The following is a 14,942-nucleotide window of genomic DNA, read 5'->3' as shown; positions in this document are numbered from 1 at the left end:
GAGCCGGGTTGGAATTCCAAAGGATCCCGGAGAATCCAAAGGGATAAAGAGGAAGGGCAGCTCCGATGATCCCGGCACGCTCCCGACTTTCCAGATCCAGTGTGATAAATCGCTCGGCTCCCTCAATCTGCTGGGAATTGCGGTCGAATCCTTGTGGAAATTCACCTGCCCGTCGGAGCGGCGGGATCGAATCCGGCCTCTGGGAGAAAATCCCGGCAATCCGGATGCAGGAAAGAGCCGCACACGGACACAGCGTCACCTCGCTTGGGATTTAGCCCAAATCCCTCCGAAATTCCCTCCCGGAGATGCGGGAAGCGCAAAACCCAACGTGGGGGTTGCGGGAGACGGAGCCGCTCCGGCCTCATCCCGGCGCTCCGGCCTGCCGGCAGCGGAAAAACCTGTTCTCCTTTGTATCCGCATCGGAGCGGCCGCCACTCCCACGCCGGATCGGGAAGGCGAAACCAAGCCGGCATTCCGGGCCGCTCCGCAGGGCTCCTTTAACCCTCTGGCTGCTGCATTTTCCAGAAAAACGGCGGGATCGGCAGGGCTGGATCCTTAGGGAAGAGCCGGTTGTCGGAGCGAGCCCGTTGGATCTCCTCCTGGATCGAGGCTTCATGGAATTTCACCCCAAAGACTGGGAAGTCCGGCTGGAATAAACACCGGGATGGCTCCTTTTTGGGAAAGGCCGGGGGGGAGGTCGCCGGCCATCCGGCATTCCCGATGCTGCCGATCAGCTCCGGAGCCGGCTCTTATCGCGCCGGGAACTGGTTTCTCCGGTAGGAGATGGTACCGGCTCCGGCCTTGCGCAAGGAAAAGGGGAGAATTCCGGGATGGGAAAAGGCTCCCCGGGACGCTCCGAGCTCCGCGCCGCTTCCCTGAGCCCTGTGGCTCCTTTTCCAAGGTTTTAGGGATGTTATTCCCACTTTCTGGATCCGGAGAATTTGCAGGAGGCCGCTCCCGTTTCCCAAGCCTGCGATCCGCTGGCTCTGCAGTCTCTAATTAACGCCGTCCCGCTTCGTTAAGCGGATCCCGGGAGGTTTTCTTTCCAAATCCGGCAATTCCCCACTCCGGGATGGCTCCGCGAGCCAATTCCCCTCCTGGGAATAAAATGTGGGATTTGTTTTTACTTAAGAGCCATCCTTGGAGCAGGAACGTCGTGCTCTCCTGGAATTTAATCCCTTTATTCCAATAAACCCTGAGCTCGGAGCAGGAGACTTCCGAGCTTTTCCGACTCGGCACAGGTTGGATTTTCATTCGGGAGCTCCTGCAGTTCGTTTTCCTTGGAAGTGACTGGATTTTAGCTAAGGAAGCACTTGGAACACCAACACGAGCGGGATATCTGGGAGGAGAAGGGATGAAATCCCTGGAAATCCAGGTTCTTCGGATCCGCTCCGACCCCGGCGGCCTTTCCCGGTTCCAAAACGGAGGCGGATCCGGCAAATCCGCCCCTTGCCGAGGGCGATTTGGGAATGACGTTGTCCTTGGCGGCTCCGGACACGCTGTCACCGTCGCACTCCGAAACCGCTGGACAAGAGCCAGGAGCGGAGCCGGAAGCTCCAAGTGGAGCCTGGAGGAAGATCCCGGTTTTCCAGAGCGACTCCCATATGGATCTGCCGCTTCCCAAGCTCTGGAGCACACGATGATTCCTCGGGAGCGGGCGCTGGCATTGCGGAGTCCCCAGGCACCGGGAAGCTCGGGATCGGCGTTCCGGGTGGATCCCAGATCCGTGGGATCGCGGCTGCTCCGAAGGCACCAAGAGGGGGCCCTCGGCAAGCCCCAAATTCCGTCGGTTGGGATCCAAGAGCTCCGCAAAGCCGGAAAAATCCTGGTCAAGTGTTCCGGGACGCCCACTGGAACGCGGTCCTACCCGGAGCTGACGGATCCGTCGCTCGGGAAGCGATCCGGGCTTTCCTACGCGCCCGCTCCGGAGTTTCGCCTCCCCGGGGGGATTCAGCGGTCCGTATCCTTCGGGAATGCGGCTTTGGGCAGCGCGAGGTTTCCACCGGGACAGGGGGCCGGAGAGGCATGCGAGGAATGCGGGAACGACCTGGCACGGACGGCTCCGGTTATCCCTGCGGAACGGCGCCGGCGCTCCCGGCAATCCCGGTAGGAATCCGAGCTACGTTTCCATGATTAGGGAAAACAACCATTATTCCAACACCGTTTCACCCGGTTCTTCCCCAAAAACGTTCCCAAAATTGGTGCCGAGCGCCCCATTCCCTCCGCCTCCGGAGCGGACACGGAGCTCCGGCCTCGCACCAGCATTTTAGCCACAAAAATATTCCTGGAAATGGATTATTTCCAAGAATTCTGGGGGAAAACATGTGGTTTTGCCTTGAAAAATAACTAAAAAAACAGCAAATCCATGAAAGAGCCTTGAGATTTTTGCCGGAACCTGCACAAAGCACGCCAAAAAATCCAGGGATTTTTTATTTTCCCGGTTTCCTCCTGGCAGGTTTGATAAGCGTTAGCAAAATAAATCCATGGGGATATAAAGATCCCCGGGATCGGGAAAAGGGCTGGGAAGGACACCAAGGGAGCGGAGCACAAACGGGACCACGATCCTTATCTCGGCGCCCGGAAACGCGCGCGGTTCCGGAAATATTCCCTAGTTTATTCCGTTTATTTGTGCCTTTTAGGGTGGACCTACTGGGTGCTTTTTCCAGAAAAGCTTTCCAAAAAGCCGGGAATACGGAGCAGGATCCGAGCTTGGCTTTGCGCGTTTCAATCCCACAGGGAATTTCGATGCCTTTCCCAAAAAACTCCCTTCCACCTGCCCTAAACAAACGCAGCAGGTTTATTCCTTCACCAGAAAAAGGGAAATTTTCCTTAAAAAGTTCCCGGGATTAGTTAATGTTTTTGCTGGCACCCGGCATCTCATTTTTTGGCTCCTGTTCAAACTTTGTTTGGGTTTTTATTCAAAAAGCTGCTTTATTTGAGCTCCTTTCCTTCGCCTCTCCCGAGTTTAAGTTTCATTTTCCCCAAAATCCTCCCAAAAAACCCGATTAAATCCTGGCATGCGGCATATGTTCCGGAATTGGGGCGAAAACTTGGTTTTTTAAGGGATCCTGGGGGGAGATGTGGGATTCTGCAGCACAGAGGGCCCTGTCTCCTCTATTAATGTGGTGTTAAACAGCCCAAAATGCCCCAAAACGGCCAAAAATCTCTACCCCGGAGTCTATTTGAGCATTAAATCCCGGAGACACCGGGCAGGAAGAGACCTACCTTGGAAAAAACGATGGATGGAGCAGAAAAATGAAATTCCAGGAATAAAAATAGCAGAAAAAAAGGGGTTTTGAGCAAGAATCAGAAAACCCAAGTTTGGGGGTTTTTCTTTTGGAGTTTAAGGGTGACAAGGACGATTTTCCTGATATTCCCTCCTTGTTTCCGAGCTCCCGGGCTGGTTTTCTCCGGCTGTGTCCCTAAACGCGGCGCGTTTTCCCTCGTTTCCGCGGAACGGCGGCGCTTCCCGAGCGCTTCCCGTTTTCCTACCTGCCGAAGGGGGGAATTCTGCTCCGCTCAGCCGGCCATGCCGGAAGCTCCAGGGAAGAAGACGCTGCGGGGAGGGAGGGGGAGAGGTTTCCATGAGTTTTTTCCTGACGGAGGAGCCCCAAATTCCCCCGGATTTGCCCCAAACCCCCCCCCGGCGGCTCCTTGGGGGGCTCTTCCCCATGTCCCCCCCCCCCCACCCCCAACTGCCCCCCGTCCCCCCCCCCAACCCCCCCAATTGCCCCCCGTCCCCCCCCCATCAACCCCCCCCCGCCCCCCAAATCCCAGGCCCCCCCATCGCCCCCCCGGCCCCACCCCCCCCATATCCCTCCGGCCCCCGCCCCCCCCATTTCCCTCATGATCTTCCCGGTTCCCCCCCTCCCCATTCCCAATCCCCTCCCCGTATCCCTAAGGATTCTCCCGCTCACCCCCCGGCGCTGCCCGCCCGGTCACTCGGCCTCGGCCGCCGCCGCCATGTTAGGAAAGGAGCCACATCCGGGCACCCGCCCCTCCGTTGCCCCGGCAACAGGCCACGCCCCCGGAGGGCGGGGCGGGCTGCCCCGCCCCTCTGCCCGGATGCCGCGCTGCGATAGGCGGGAGCGCCCGTCGCTCTCAGGGCAACGCCCACTCGCCGCGGGGGGGAGCCCGCCGCGGCGATTGGCCGAGGCCCGCGTGGAGGCGGGGCGAAAGGGGGCGTGGCCTGACTTAAAGGGGACGCGCCCGGCAGGGAGGGGAAGGGGCGAGCGAACGCTCTAGCGTCACGGGGCTGGGTGCTGACGTCACCCAGCAGCGATGTGACGTCACTTGGCCACGCGGAAGCGCTCGCGGGGCCCTTGGGGGCTCCGTAGAGGCTCAGACGGACCAGAGGGGTCACGGGAGGTGACATCAGGACGGAAGGGACATGCGAAAAGCAGAGTCTCCGTTTTGGGGGAAAACAGGGAAAATAAAGTTGGGATTTGGGGGGAATGGAAAAAGCGGAGTCTGGATTTGGGGAAAAAAAGGGGGAAAGCGAGTCCCAAGTTTTGGGGATAACCAACGAAAACGGAGTGGGGCCAGTGCCGAGTCTGCGGAGAGGGACCCGGATCAGGATGGGGAACCCGGATCAGGGACCTGGATCAGGAGGAGGGATCTGGATTGGGATGGGGGGATATGGATCTGGACACGGATCGGGATCTGGACCTGGATCGGAATGGGGGATCCGGATCAGGACCAAGATGGGGACCTGGATTGCGATGGGGGATATGGATCAGGATGAGGAGATACGGATCTGGACCCGGATTGGGATCTGGACCCGGTGTGGGACGGGGATCTGGATTGGGATGGGGGACCCAGATCTAGATCGGGACCTGGACCGGGATGGAGGATGCGGATCTGGTCCCGGAATGGGATGTGGGACACAGATCAGGATGGGGGACATGAAGAGGTACCCAGGTCGGGAAGTGGGACCCGGATCTGGAGTGAGACCTGGATTAGGATGTGGATCTAGAATGGGGATTGGGACCCGGACCTAGACTGGGACATGGACAGGGGCGCAGGATGTGGATCCGGGCATGGAGCGGGATCAGGGATCAGGATCCAGATGGAGATGTGGGTTGGAGCACAGATCCGGATCCGGATGGGAATCTGGACCTGGATCCAGGCGGGATTGGGATGGGGGACGTGGATACGGATCCAGACCTGGATCAGGGACATGACTCTGGTCAGGGATCCGGATCAGGTATGCGGATGGGGACGCGGATCCAAAGTGGGACATGGATCAAGATGCGGATCCCAATCCAAACATGGATTGGGACAGGGATCCGCATGGGGTATGTGGATCAGGTATCCGGATTGGGACGTGGTTTGGGATGCGAATCCGGATGCGGCTCCAGATCAGGCGCTAACTCAGGGCAGCTCCATCCCCACATCCGGCTCCGGAGGGCGAGCGGCGCCGCTTCAGGATCCCGGAGCGTCGGCACGGCTCCCGGCACCCACAAAGTTGAATTCTCCGAGCGCATCCTCGGAATCGCCGTCGTCATCCTCATCCTCGCTGGGCTGCACGGGAAGGGCATGGTGAGCACCGGGAATCGCGCTGGAATGTGGGAATCGCGGCCGGAATGGCGGGAAGGGCGGCCGGAAGGTGGGAGTTGTGTCTGGAGCACTGGGGAGCGCAGCCAGAACATGGGAATTGTGTCTGGAATGTCAGAAATTGCATCTGGAGGGCCAGGAATTGCATCCGGAGCGCCGGGAAGTGTGTCCGAAACACAAGAATTGCATCTGGAGCACCAGGAGGAGTGTCCAGAGCGCTGGGAATTGCACCCAGAGCATGGAGATTGCAGCTGGAGTGCGAGGAATTGCATCCAGAATGCCGGGAAGCGTATCTGGAATGCCAGGAATCACATCCTGAGCACTGGGAATCGCGGCTGAAACATGAGAATTGCATCCGGAGCGCCAGGAAGCGCATCAGGAGCTCCAGGAATTGCAGCTGGAGTGCCAGGAATTGGGTCTGGAGTGCCAGGAATTGGGTCCGGAGTGCCAGGAGTTGCATCTGGAATGGTGGGAATGGCGCCCGGAATGTGGGAATTGCGCCCGGAACGCCGGGAATCGCCCACCTTTCTGCACTGCTTCTTGGCAGGCCGGGTGCCATCGGCGGCCGCGTCCTCCGTGTCCTCGTCCTCGTCGCTGTCCTCGTCCTCGGGAGCCGAGCGTGCCGGGAATGCGGCGCCCGCGCGTTCCGAAGGCTCCCGCACGGCGTTCCTGCGGGATGTGGAGCGTGCCATCCCGATCCAGAGCGCCATCCCGATCCGGAATGCGCCATCCCGATCCGGAATGCGCCGTCGCTCACCTCTGGATCTGCTCCTCGATGCGCCGCACAAGCAGGGAGGCTCCGTCCGCTCCGTCGGGAGGTGATTCCGGCTCCTCGGCACCGCGGGCGAGCAGGGAATGCAGGTGTCGGAAGCGCCAGCCGGATCCGGCACCGGAGCAGCCAACGTCCCGCAGGTACCTGCGGAGCGGGAGATGAGCCCGGCCTTCCTGGCGTTCCTGGATTCCAGTGTTCCCAGATCCCGGCATTCCCAAATCCTGGCATTCCCAGATCCTGGTGTACCCAAATCCCAGCATTCCCAAGTCCCAGCATTCCCAGATCCCAGCATTCCCATTGTTTCTGGATCCCAGCATTCCTGGAGTTCCCCGATCCCAGCATTCCCAGATCCCAGCATTTCAGGATCCCAGCATTCCCAATTGCCAACACTCCTGAATCCCAGCATCTCCAGATCCGGCATTCCTGGATCCCAGCATTCCCAGATCCCAACATTTCTGGATCTCAACATTCCCAATTGCCAACATTCCTGAACCCCAGCATTTACAGATCCGGCATTCCTGGATCCCAGCATTCCCGGACGCCAGTGTTCCTGGATCCCAGCATTTCCGGATCCCATCATTCCCAATTGCCAACATTCCTGAATACCAGCATTTCCAGACGCCCGCATTCCTAGATCCCAGATCCCGGCATTCCCAGATCTCGGCATTCCCAGATCTCGGCATTCCTGGATCCCAGATCCCGGCATTCCCAGACCCCGGCATTCCCAGATCCCGGCACTTACTGCCGCAGGAGGTGCCGACCCTCCGGCCATTCCGCAGCTCCCCCCTCCGCCGGCCCGTCCGGAGCTGCGGGAGGGAAAACCGGGATCGGGGGCAGCTCCATGACCGCCCGGAGCGCCCGGAGCTCCCGCTTCCGCACCCGCTTCCGGAGCCGCTTCCGCACGCTCGGGCGCAGGGAGGTCTCCGTCGGGTCGCAGCTTGTGGCACTTGGCCCTGCGGGGACAGGGGGACATTGGGGACACTGGGGACATCCCATTCCCGCTCCCGCTCCCGGTGCCACCGACCTCTCGAGCGCCAGCGCCGCCTCCAGCATCCGCAGGCGCCGGAGCAGCTCGGAGCGGGAGCGCTGCCCGCCCCGGCACTCGCCCTGCAGCGCCGCCACCTGCGCCTGAGGGGACATTGGGGACATGGGGGGGACATTGGGGACATTGGGGATGTGGCGGGGACATTTGGGGCACCAGGGACATGGGGGGACATTGGGGACACCGGGGACATTGAGGACATCAGGGACATGGGGGGACATTGGGGACACCCAGGGGACATTGGGGACATCAGGGACACCCGAGGGACATGGGGGGACATTGGGGACACCTGGGGGACTTTGGGGACACCAGGCACATGGGGGACACCGGGGACACAGGGGGACATCAGGGACACCTGGGGGACATTGGGGACATCGGGGACATGGGGGGACATTGGGGACACCCAGGGGACATTGGGGACATCAGGGACATGGGGGGACATTGGGGACACCAGAGAGATGGGGGGGACATTGGGGACATCAGGGACATTGGGGGGACATTGGGGACGTGGCGGGGACATTTGGGGCACCAGGGACATGGGGAGACATTGGGGACATTGGGGACACCGGGGACATGGGGGACATCAGGGACATTGGGGGGGACATTGGGGACACTGGGGACTTGGGGGGACATTGGGGGCACCAGGGACATGGGGAGACATTGGGGGCACCCGAGGGACATTGGGGACACCGGGGACATGGGGGGGAGGACATTGGGGACATCAGGGACATGGGGGGGACATTGGGGACACCTGGGGGACATTGGCAACACCGGGGACATGGAGGGGACATTGGGGACACCGGGGACGTGGCGGGGACATTTGGGGCACCAGGGACATTGGGGGACATTGGGGACTTGGGGGGACATTGGGGACACCCCGGGGACATGGCGGGGGACATTGGGGACACTGGGGACATGGGGAGACATTGGGGGCACCCGAGGGACATTGGGGACACCCCGGGGACATGGGAGACACCCTGGGGACATTGGGGGGGATATGAGGGACACTGGGGACTTGGGGGGACATTTGGGGCACCAGGGACATGGGGGGACATTGGGGACACCTGGGGGACATTGGGGACACCGGGGACATGGGGGACATCAGGGACATGGGGGACATCAGGGACACCCAGGGGGACATTGGGGACACCCAAGGGACATAGGGGACACCCGAGGGACATGGGGGGACATTGGGGACACCTGGGGGACATTGGGGACATCAGGGACAAGGGGGGTACATTGGGGACACCCAGGGAACATTGGGGACATCAGGGACATGGGGGGACATTGTGGACACTGGGGACTTGGGGGGACATTGGGGGCACCTGGGGGACATTGGGGACACTGGGGACATGTGGGGGACATTGAGGACACCCAAGGGACACTGGGAACACCGGGGACATGGAGGGGACATTGGGGACACCGGGGATGTCGGGGTGACATTGGGGACACCCGGGGGACACTGGGGACATGGGGAGGACATTGGGGACACCGAGGATGTGGGGGGACATAGGGGACACCGGGGATGTAGGGGGGACATTGAGGACACCAGGGATGTGGAGGGGACATTGGGGACACTATGGGTGGCACCGGAACGGGACAAGCGGCCGGTGTCGGGGTGACACCGACGGCACCCGGAGGCAACACCCGGAACGAGGGTCCCAGCGCGTGTGCGGGGGTGGGTCCCATTGCTGGGGGGGGTCCCTTTAAGCCGGGTCTCAGTTTCGGGGGGGATCTCATTACGGCGGTTCCAGTTTGGGGTGGGGGGGGTGCCATTATGGGGGGGGGTCCCATTATGTGGGGAGTCCCCGTTATGGGGGGGGGGGCCATTTGGGGGGGGGGGTCCCATCTTGGGGGGGGAGGGGCGTTTCTCAGTAGCGGGGCTCGGGTTCCCCTTATGGGGGTCCCACTTTGAGGGGGGGTCCCAGTTTGGGCTCCCGGTTCCGAGGGGGTCCCATTTTGGGGTAGGGCCCCTCCCCGCCCAACCCTCCCAAGATGGCGGCTCCCATCAGAGCCGCCGTCACCTGGAGCTCGGCGCGCTCCGCCTCCCAGCGGCTCCTCTCGGCCTCGAAGCGGCCCCACTCCTGCTGGATGAAGTGCAGGACGCCGGGCAGGCTGGGCCCGGGCCCCGCCGGTACCGGTACCGCCACCGATACCGGCACCGAGGGGCCCGCAGGACCCCGCGCCGCCTCCATCATGGCGCCTCCCGCCATCATGGCGGCGCCCGGCGCGGCGCAAAGCGCCCACGATCGTCATGGCGGCGCCCGCAGTCATCATGGCGGCGCTCACAGCCATCATGGCGGCGCTCACAGCCATCATGGCGGCGCCCGTTACGCGCTGCCGCGCTCCTGCCACAAGGTGGAGCCGCGCGGCGGAAGTGACGTCACGTGGCAGGCGGGGGGGACGGAGGCCGCGAGGCTGCGCGCCGTTGCCGTGGCAACAGCGGCGGTACGGGGGGCTATAGGGTGGTATATGAGGGCTATAGGGGTGTGGGGGGGGTATAGGGAGGTTGTGGGGTGTATAGGGGCCATAGGGGACACGGGGGCGGGGCTATGGCGGCCGCAGCGGGCGCGGGGCCTTATGGGCGCTGTAGGGGACGCGGGAGACATAGGGGCTATAACGGCTATAGGGGAGGCTATGGAGAGTATAGGGGCTATGGGGGGGCTATAGGAAGTATAGGGGACACGGGGGGGCGGGGTCACAGCGGCTATTGGGGTTATGGGGCCATATAGGGCGCTATAGGGAGGATATAGGCGGCTATAGGGGATACTGGAGGGCTAGGGGTATAAGGGCTATGGTGGTTACAGAGCATGTGGGACTATATAGGGTGCTATAGAGGGCGTTGAGCACTATAGGGGGCTATGGAGGCTATAGGGAGCTATAGAGGGGCTGGGGGGTATAATGGGGTATAGGGGACGCAGGGGGCAGGGCCCTATGGGCGCTATAGGGGGCACGAGGCTGTAGGGGGGTGTATAGGGGGCACAGAAGGGGTGGGGAGGCTATAGGGGAGGGGGCTGCAGGACATATGGACAAGGGGGGGGGCCATAGGGCGGCGCAAGGGGGTAACGTGTCCATGTCCCGATAGGTGCCCAACTTGTCACATGAGGGACCCGGCCACCGTCGGCAGCGGCTGAGACCCCCCCCCAACTTGTGACACACGTGACACTGTGACCAGGTACCCGCTGAGACCGCCCAGCTCGTCACACGTGTGACACTGTGACCACCAGCAGCCGCTGAGACTGCCCAGCTCATGACACAGGTGACACTGTGACCATCGCTACCCGCTGAGACCCCTTCAGCTCGTCACACGAGTGACCCGGTCACCATTGGCACCCGCTGAGACCCCCCAGCTTGTGACACAAGTGACCCCACCGACCATTGGTACCTGCTGAGACCCTCCAGCTCATGACACAGGTGACACTGTGACCATCGGTGCCTGCTGAGACCCCTCCAGCTCATCACACGAATGACTCGGTCACCATTGGCACCTGCTGAGACCCCCCGGCTCATGACACAGGTGACACTGTGACCATTGGCACCCGCTGAGACCCTCTGGCTCATCACACGAGTGACCCAGCCACTGTGGGCGGCAGCTGAGGCCGCCGAGTTCATGACACGGGTGACCCTGTGACCGTCGGCACCCGGTGAGCCTTCCCAGCTCATGACACAAGTGACCCTGTCACCATTGGCACCTCCTGAGCCCGCCCAGCTCATGACACAGGTGACACCGTAACCATCAGTACCTGCAGAGACCTCTCCAACTCATCACACAAGTGACCTGGTCACTATTGGCGCCGCTGAGACCCTCCCAGCTCGTCACTCGAGTGACACTGTGACCTTCAGCACCCGCTGAGACCCCCCCAGCTTATGACACAGGTGACACTGTGACCATTGGTACCTGCTGAGCCCGCCCAGCTCATGACACAAGTGACACCGTGACCATCGGTACCTGCAGAGACCCCTCCAACTCATGACACAAGTGACCTGGTCACTATTGGCACCGCTGAGACCCTCCAGCTCGTCACTCGAGTGACCTGGTCACCATTGGCACCCGCTGAGACCCCCCAGCTCATGACACAGGTGACACCATGACCATCGGTACCTGCTGAGACCCCCCAGCTCATGACATAAGTGACACCGTGACCATCGGTATCTGCTGAGACCCCTCCAGCTCATTACACGAATGACCCGGTCACCATTGGCACCCGCTGAGACCACCCAGCTCATGACACCGGTGGCCCCGTGACCATCGGTACCTGCAGAGACCTCTCCAACTCATCACACAAGTGACCTGGTCACTATTGGCGCCGCTGAGACCCTCCCAGCTCGTCGCTCGAGTGACACTGTCACCACTGACACCCGCTGAGACCCCCCCCAGCTCATGACACCGGTGACCCTGTGACCATTGGCACCTGCTGAGACCCTCCAGCTCGTCACTCGAGTGACCTGGTCACCATTGGCAGCCGCTGAGACCCCCCAGCTCATGACACAGGTGACACCGTGACCATCGGTACCTGCTGAGCCCGCCCAGCTCATGACACAAGTGACACCGTGACCATCGGTACCTGCAGAGACCCCTCCAACTCATGACACAAGTGACCTGGTCACTATTGGCGCCGCTGAGACCCTCCAGCTCGTCACTCGAGTGACCTGGTCACCATTGGCACCCGCTGAGACCCCCCAGCTCATGACACCGGTGACCCTGTGACCATTGGCACCGCTGAGACCCTCCAGCTCGTCACTCGAGTGACCTGGTCACCATTGGCACCCACTGAGACCCCCCAGCTCATGACACAGGTGACACCGTGACCATTGGCACCTGCTGAGACCCTCCAGCTCGTCACTCGAGTGACCTGGTCACCATTGGCACCCGCTGAGACCCCCCAGCTCATGACATAAGTGACACCGTGACCATCGGTATCTGCTGAGACCCCTCCAGCTCATTACACGAATGACCCGGCCACCATTGTCACCTGCTGAGACCACCCAGCTCATGACACCGGTGGCCCCGTGACCATCGGTACCTGCTGAGACCCTCCAGCTCGTCACTCGGGTGACACTGTCACCACTGACACCTGCTGAGACCCCCCAGCTTATGACACAGGTAACACTGTCACCCTTGACACCCGCTGAGACCCCCCAGCTCATGACACTGGTGACCCTGTGACCGTGGGCACCCGCTGAGACCGTCCAGCTCATCACACGCGTGACCTGGTGCCACCATGCGCGTGTCCCCGTGCCAGGCGGCCCTTGGCGCCGCGTGCGCCCTCAACCTGCTGCTCCTGCTGCGCGTGTGGCGCCCGCCGCGTCCCCCTCCGTGCGGTGCCGCCGTCCCCGCGCTGTCCCCCGGCGTCACCGTGGTGCTGCGCGACTTCGAGGACTCGGCGCACGACGTGGCGGCCACGGCGCGCTCGTTCGCGGCGGCGGGCGCCGCGGCGGTGCTGGTGGTGACGGAGACGCCGCCGTACCCGCCGCTGCCGCCGCTGCCGCCGGCCGTGCGCGTGGTGACGCCGGCGCGCGCGGCGCGCTGGCTGCGCACGCGCCACGTGGCGCTGGTCCCCGACGGCGCCCGCGCCGCGCCGGGGCGGCTGCGGCAGCTGCGGGCGGCCTTGGAGCGCTCCGGCGTTCGCATCGCGGCGGCCCCGGTGCAGCGTCGCGGCGCGGCGCCCGCCCGCTGCGTGGGGCTGCGCGTGGACGCGCGCGCGTGGACGGCGCGTTACGATCCCGACGGACCGTGCGGCGCCGTCCGCGGCGCCGCCGTCCTCCTCCTGCGCACGCGCGACCTCCTGGCGCTGCCGCTGCCGCTGGCGCGCCCGGCGCCCGCCGCGCTCTTCCTGCAGGCCGCGCGGCGCCGCTGGGCCGCGCGCCTGGTGCCGGAGGTGACGTTCGGCGCCGGCGCGGTGCCGCCGCCGCTGCTCACGCCGCACGGCCGCGCCAAAGCGCGTGCGGCCGCCGCCAACCGGCACCGCGCGCTGGCGGCGGCGCTGGGCATCAAGCGCGTGGTGGGCGCGGGTGCCGGCGGCGACGCCGAGCGGTGGTTCGGGTGCCACAAGCGGAGCGCGCGGTGCTTCGGGTCGCTGCGTTCGGGTGTTCCGCGGTACCTGGCGCGCGGGCGCTGGACGCCGCCGTGCTGCCTGCGCGCGCTGCGGGCCACGGCGCGGCGCGTGGCGCGGGCCCTGCGCGCCGCCGGCGTCCGCTTCTGGCTCGAGGGGGGTTCCCTCCTGGGCGCCGCGCGCCGCGGCGACGTCCTGCCCTGGGACTACGACGTGGACGTGGGCGTCTACCGCGACGACGTCCCCAAGTGTCCCCTGCTGCGCGCCGCCGCCGCCCGCGGCGCCGTGGAGGACGCCGAGGGCTTCCTGTGGGAAAAGGCGGCGGAAGGGGAGTTTTTCCGCGTGCATTTCAGCCGCAGCAACCGGCTCCACGTGGATCTGTGGCCCTTCTACAGCCGCGCCGGCGTCATGACCAAGGACACGTGGCTGGGCCACCGGCAGGACACGGAATTCCCGGAGCGGCTGCTGCTGCCGCTGGCGACGCTGCCCTTTGCCGGCTTCCGGGCGCCGGTGCCCGGGAAGGTGCGGAGTTTCCTGGAATTCAAGTTCGGAGCGGGGGTTTTGGAGCATCCCGAGTATCCCAACCCGGAGCTGCGGAGCCTGCGGGGGCACCCGGCCGAGGCGGCCGCCGCCAATGACACCGTGGGGACCCTGCCCGGGGACGCGGGGACGCAAGGGGACCTTTGGGAGGTGGCCGCGGCCACCGAGATACCTGAGGATGTTGGGGACATGGAGGTGATGGCAGGGGACGTTGGGGACATGGAGATGCCACCGGACTACGCGGGGATGCTGCTCGGGGACATTGGGGACGTGGAGCTGGTGGCCGGGGACATGGAGGCCCTGGGGGACGTTGGGGACATGGAGATGGTGGACGGGGAGCTGGGGGGATGGGAGGGGCTTGAGGTGGCACCGGGGGAGTGAGGGGACAGGGTGGGGGGTCACCGGTGTCCCCAAGTCCCATGTGTGACACGTTGGCGTCCCCAGATCCCATGTGTGACACACAGGAGACCCAAGTGTCCTCAAGTCCCATGTGTGACACGTTGGGGTTCCCAGATCCCACATGGGACGTCCCCAGTGTCCCCAAGTCCCATGTGTGACACGTTGGGGTCCCCAGTGTCCCCCAAGTCCCATGTGTGACACGTTGGGGTCCCCAGATCCCACATGTGACACACGGGAGGTCCCCAGTGTCCCCAAATCCCACATAGGACACATGGGAGGTCCTCAGTGTCCCCAAATCCCATGTGTGACACATTGGGGGCCCCAGATCCCACAGGTGACACACGGGAGTCCCCAGTGTCCCCAAGTCCCATGTGTGACACGTTGGGGTCCCCAGATCCCCCATGTGACACCTTGAGGTCCCCAGATCCCACATGGGACACACGGGAGACCCCAGTGTCCCTAAGTTCCATGAGTGACACGTTGGGGTCCCCAAATTCCACGTGTGACACATGGGAGACCCCAGTGTCCCCGAATCCCACATGTGACACATGGGAGGTCCCCAGTGTCCCCAAATCCCACA

General features: G+C 63.3%; 2 protein-coding genes across 2 annotated transcripts; one reads left to right on the top strand and one right to left on the bottom strand.

Moving 5' to 3' along the window:
• Positions 1–5,424: 5,424 nt before the first annotated feature.
• On the bottom strand, positions 5,425–9,600 carry STRN4 (striatin 4). The gene is made up of 6 exons (XM_088537628.1): positions 9,395–9,600; positions 7,353–7,456; positions 7,090–7,281; positions 6,314–6,472; positions 6,081–6,225; positions 5,425–5,523 (listed from the first exon to the last, which is right to left on the bottom strand). The coding sequence occupies exons 1-6, from the start codon at positions 9,584–9,586 to the stop codon at positions 5,425–5,427; spliced, it is 891 nt and encodes a 296-aa protein (XP_088393754.1). The 5' UTR covers positions 9,587–9,600.
• Positions 9,601–12,592: 2,992 nt separating this feature from the next.
• Positions 12,593–14,344, top strand: FKRP (fukutin related protein). The gene has a single exon (XM_088537627.1). The coding sequence runs from the start codon at positions 12,593–12,595 to the stop codon at positions 14,342–14,344; it is 1,752 nt and encodes a 583-aa protein (XP_088393753.1).
• Positions 14,345–14,942: the final 598 nt, after the last annotated feature.

This window comes from Tinamus guttatus, unplaced genomic scaffold (assembly GCF_059628265.1).
Source record: "Tinamus guttatus ecotype Peru unplaced genomic scaffold, ASM5962826v1 Tinamus_guttatus_pri_ptg000827l, whole genome shotgun sequence".
Lineage (NCBI taxonomy): Eukaryota > Metazoa > Chordata > Aves > Tinamiformes > Tinamidae > Tinamus > Tinamus guttatus.
Note: the sequence above shows the minus strand (reverse complement) of the source record. Positions and strands in the feature narration are given on the sequence as shown.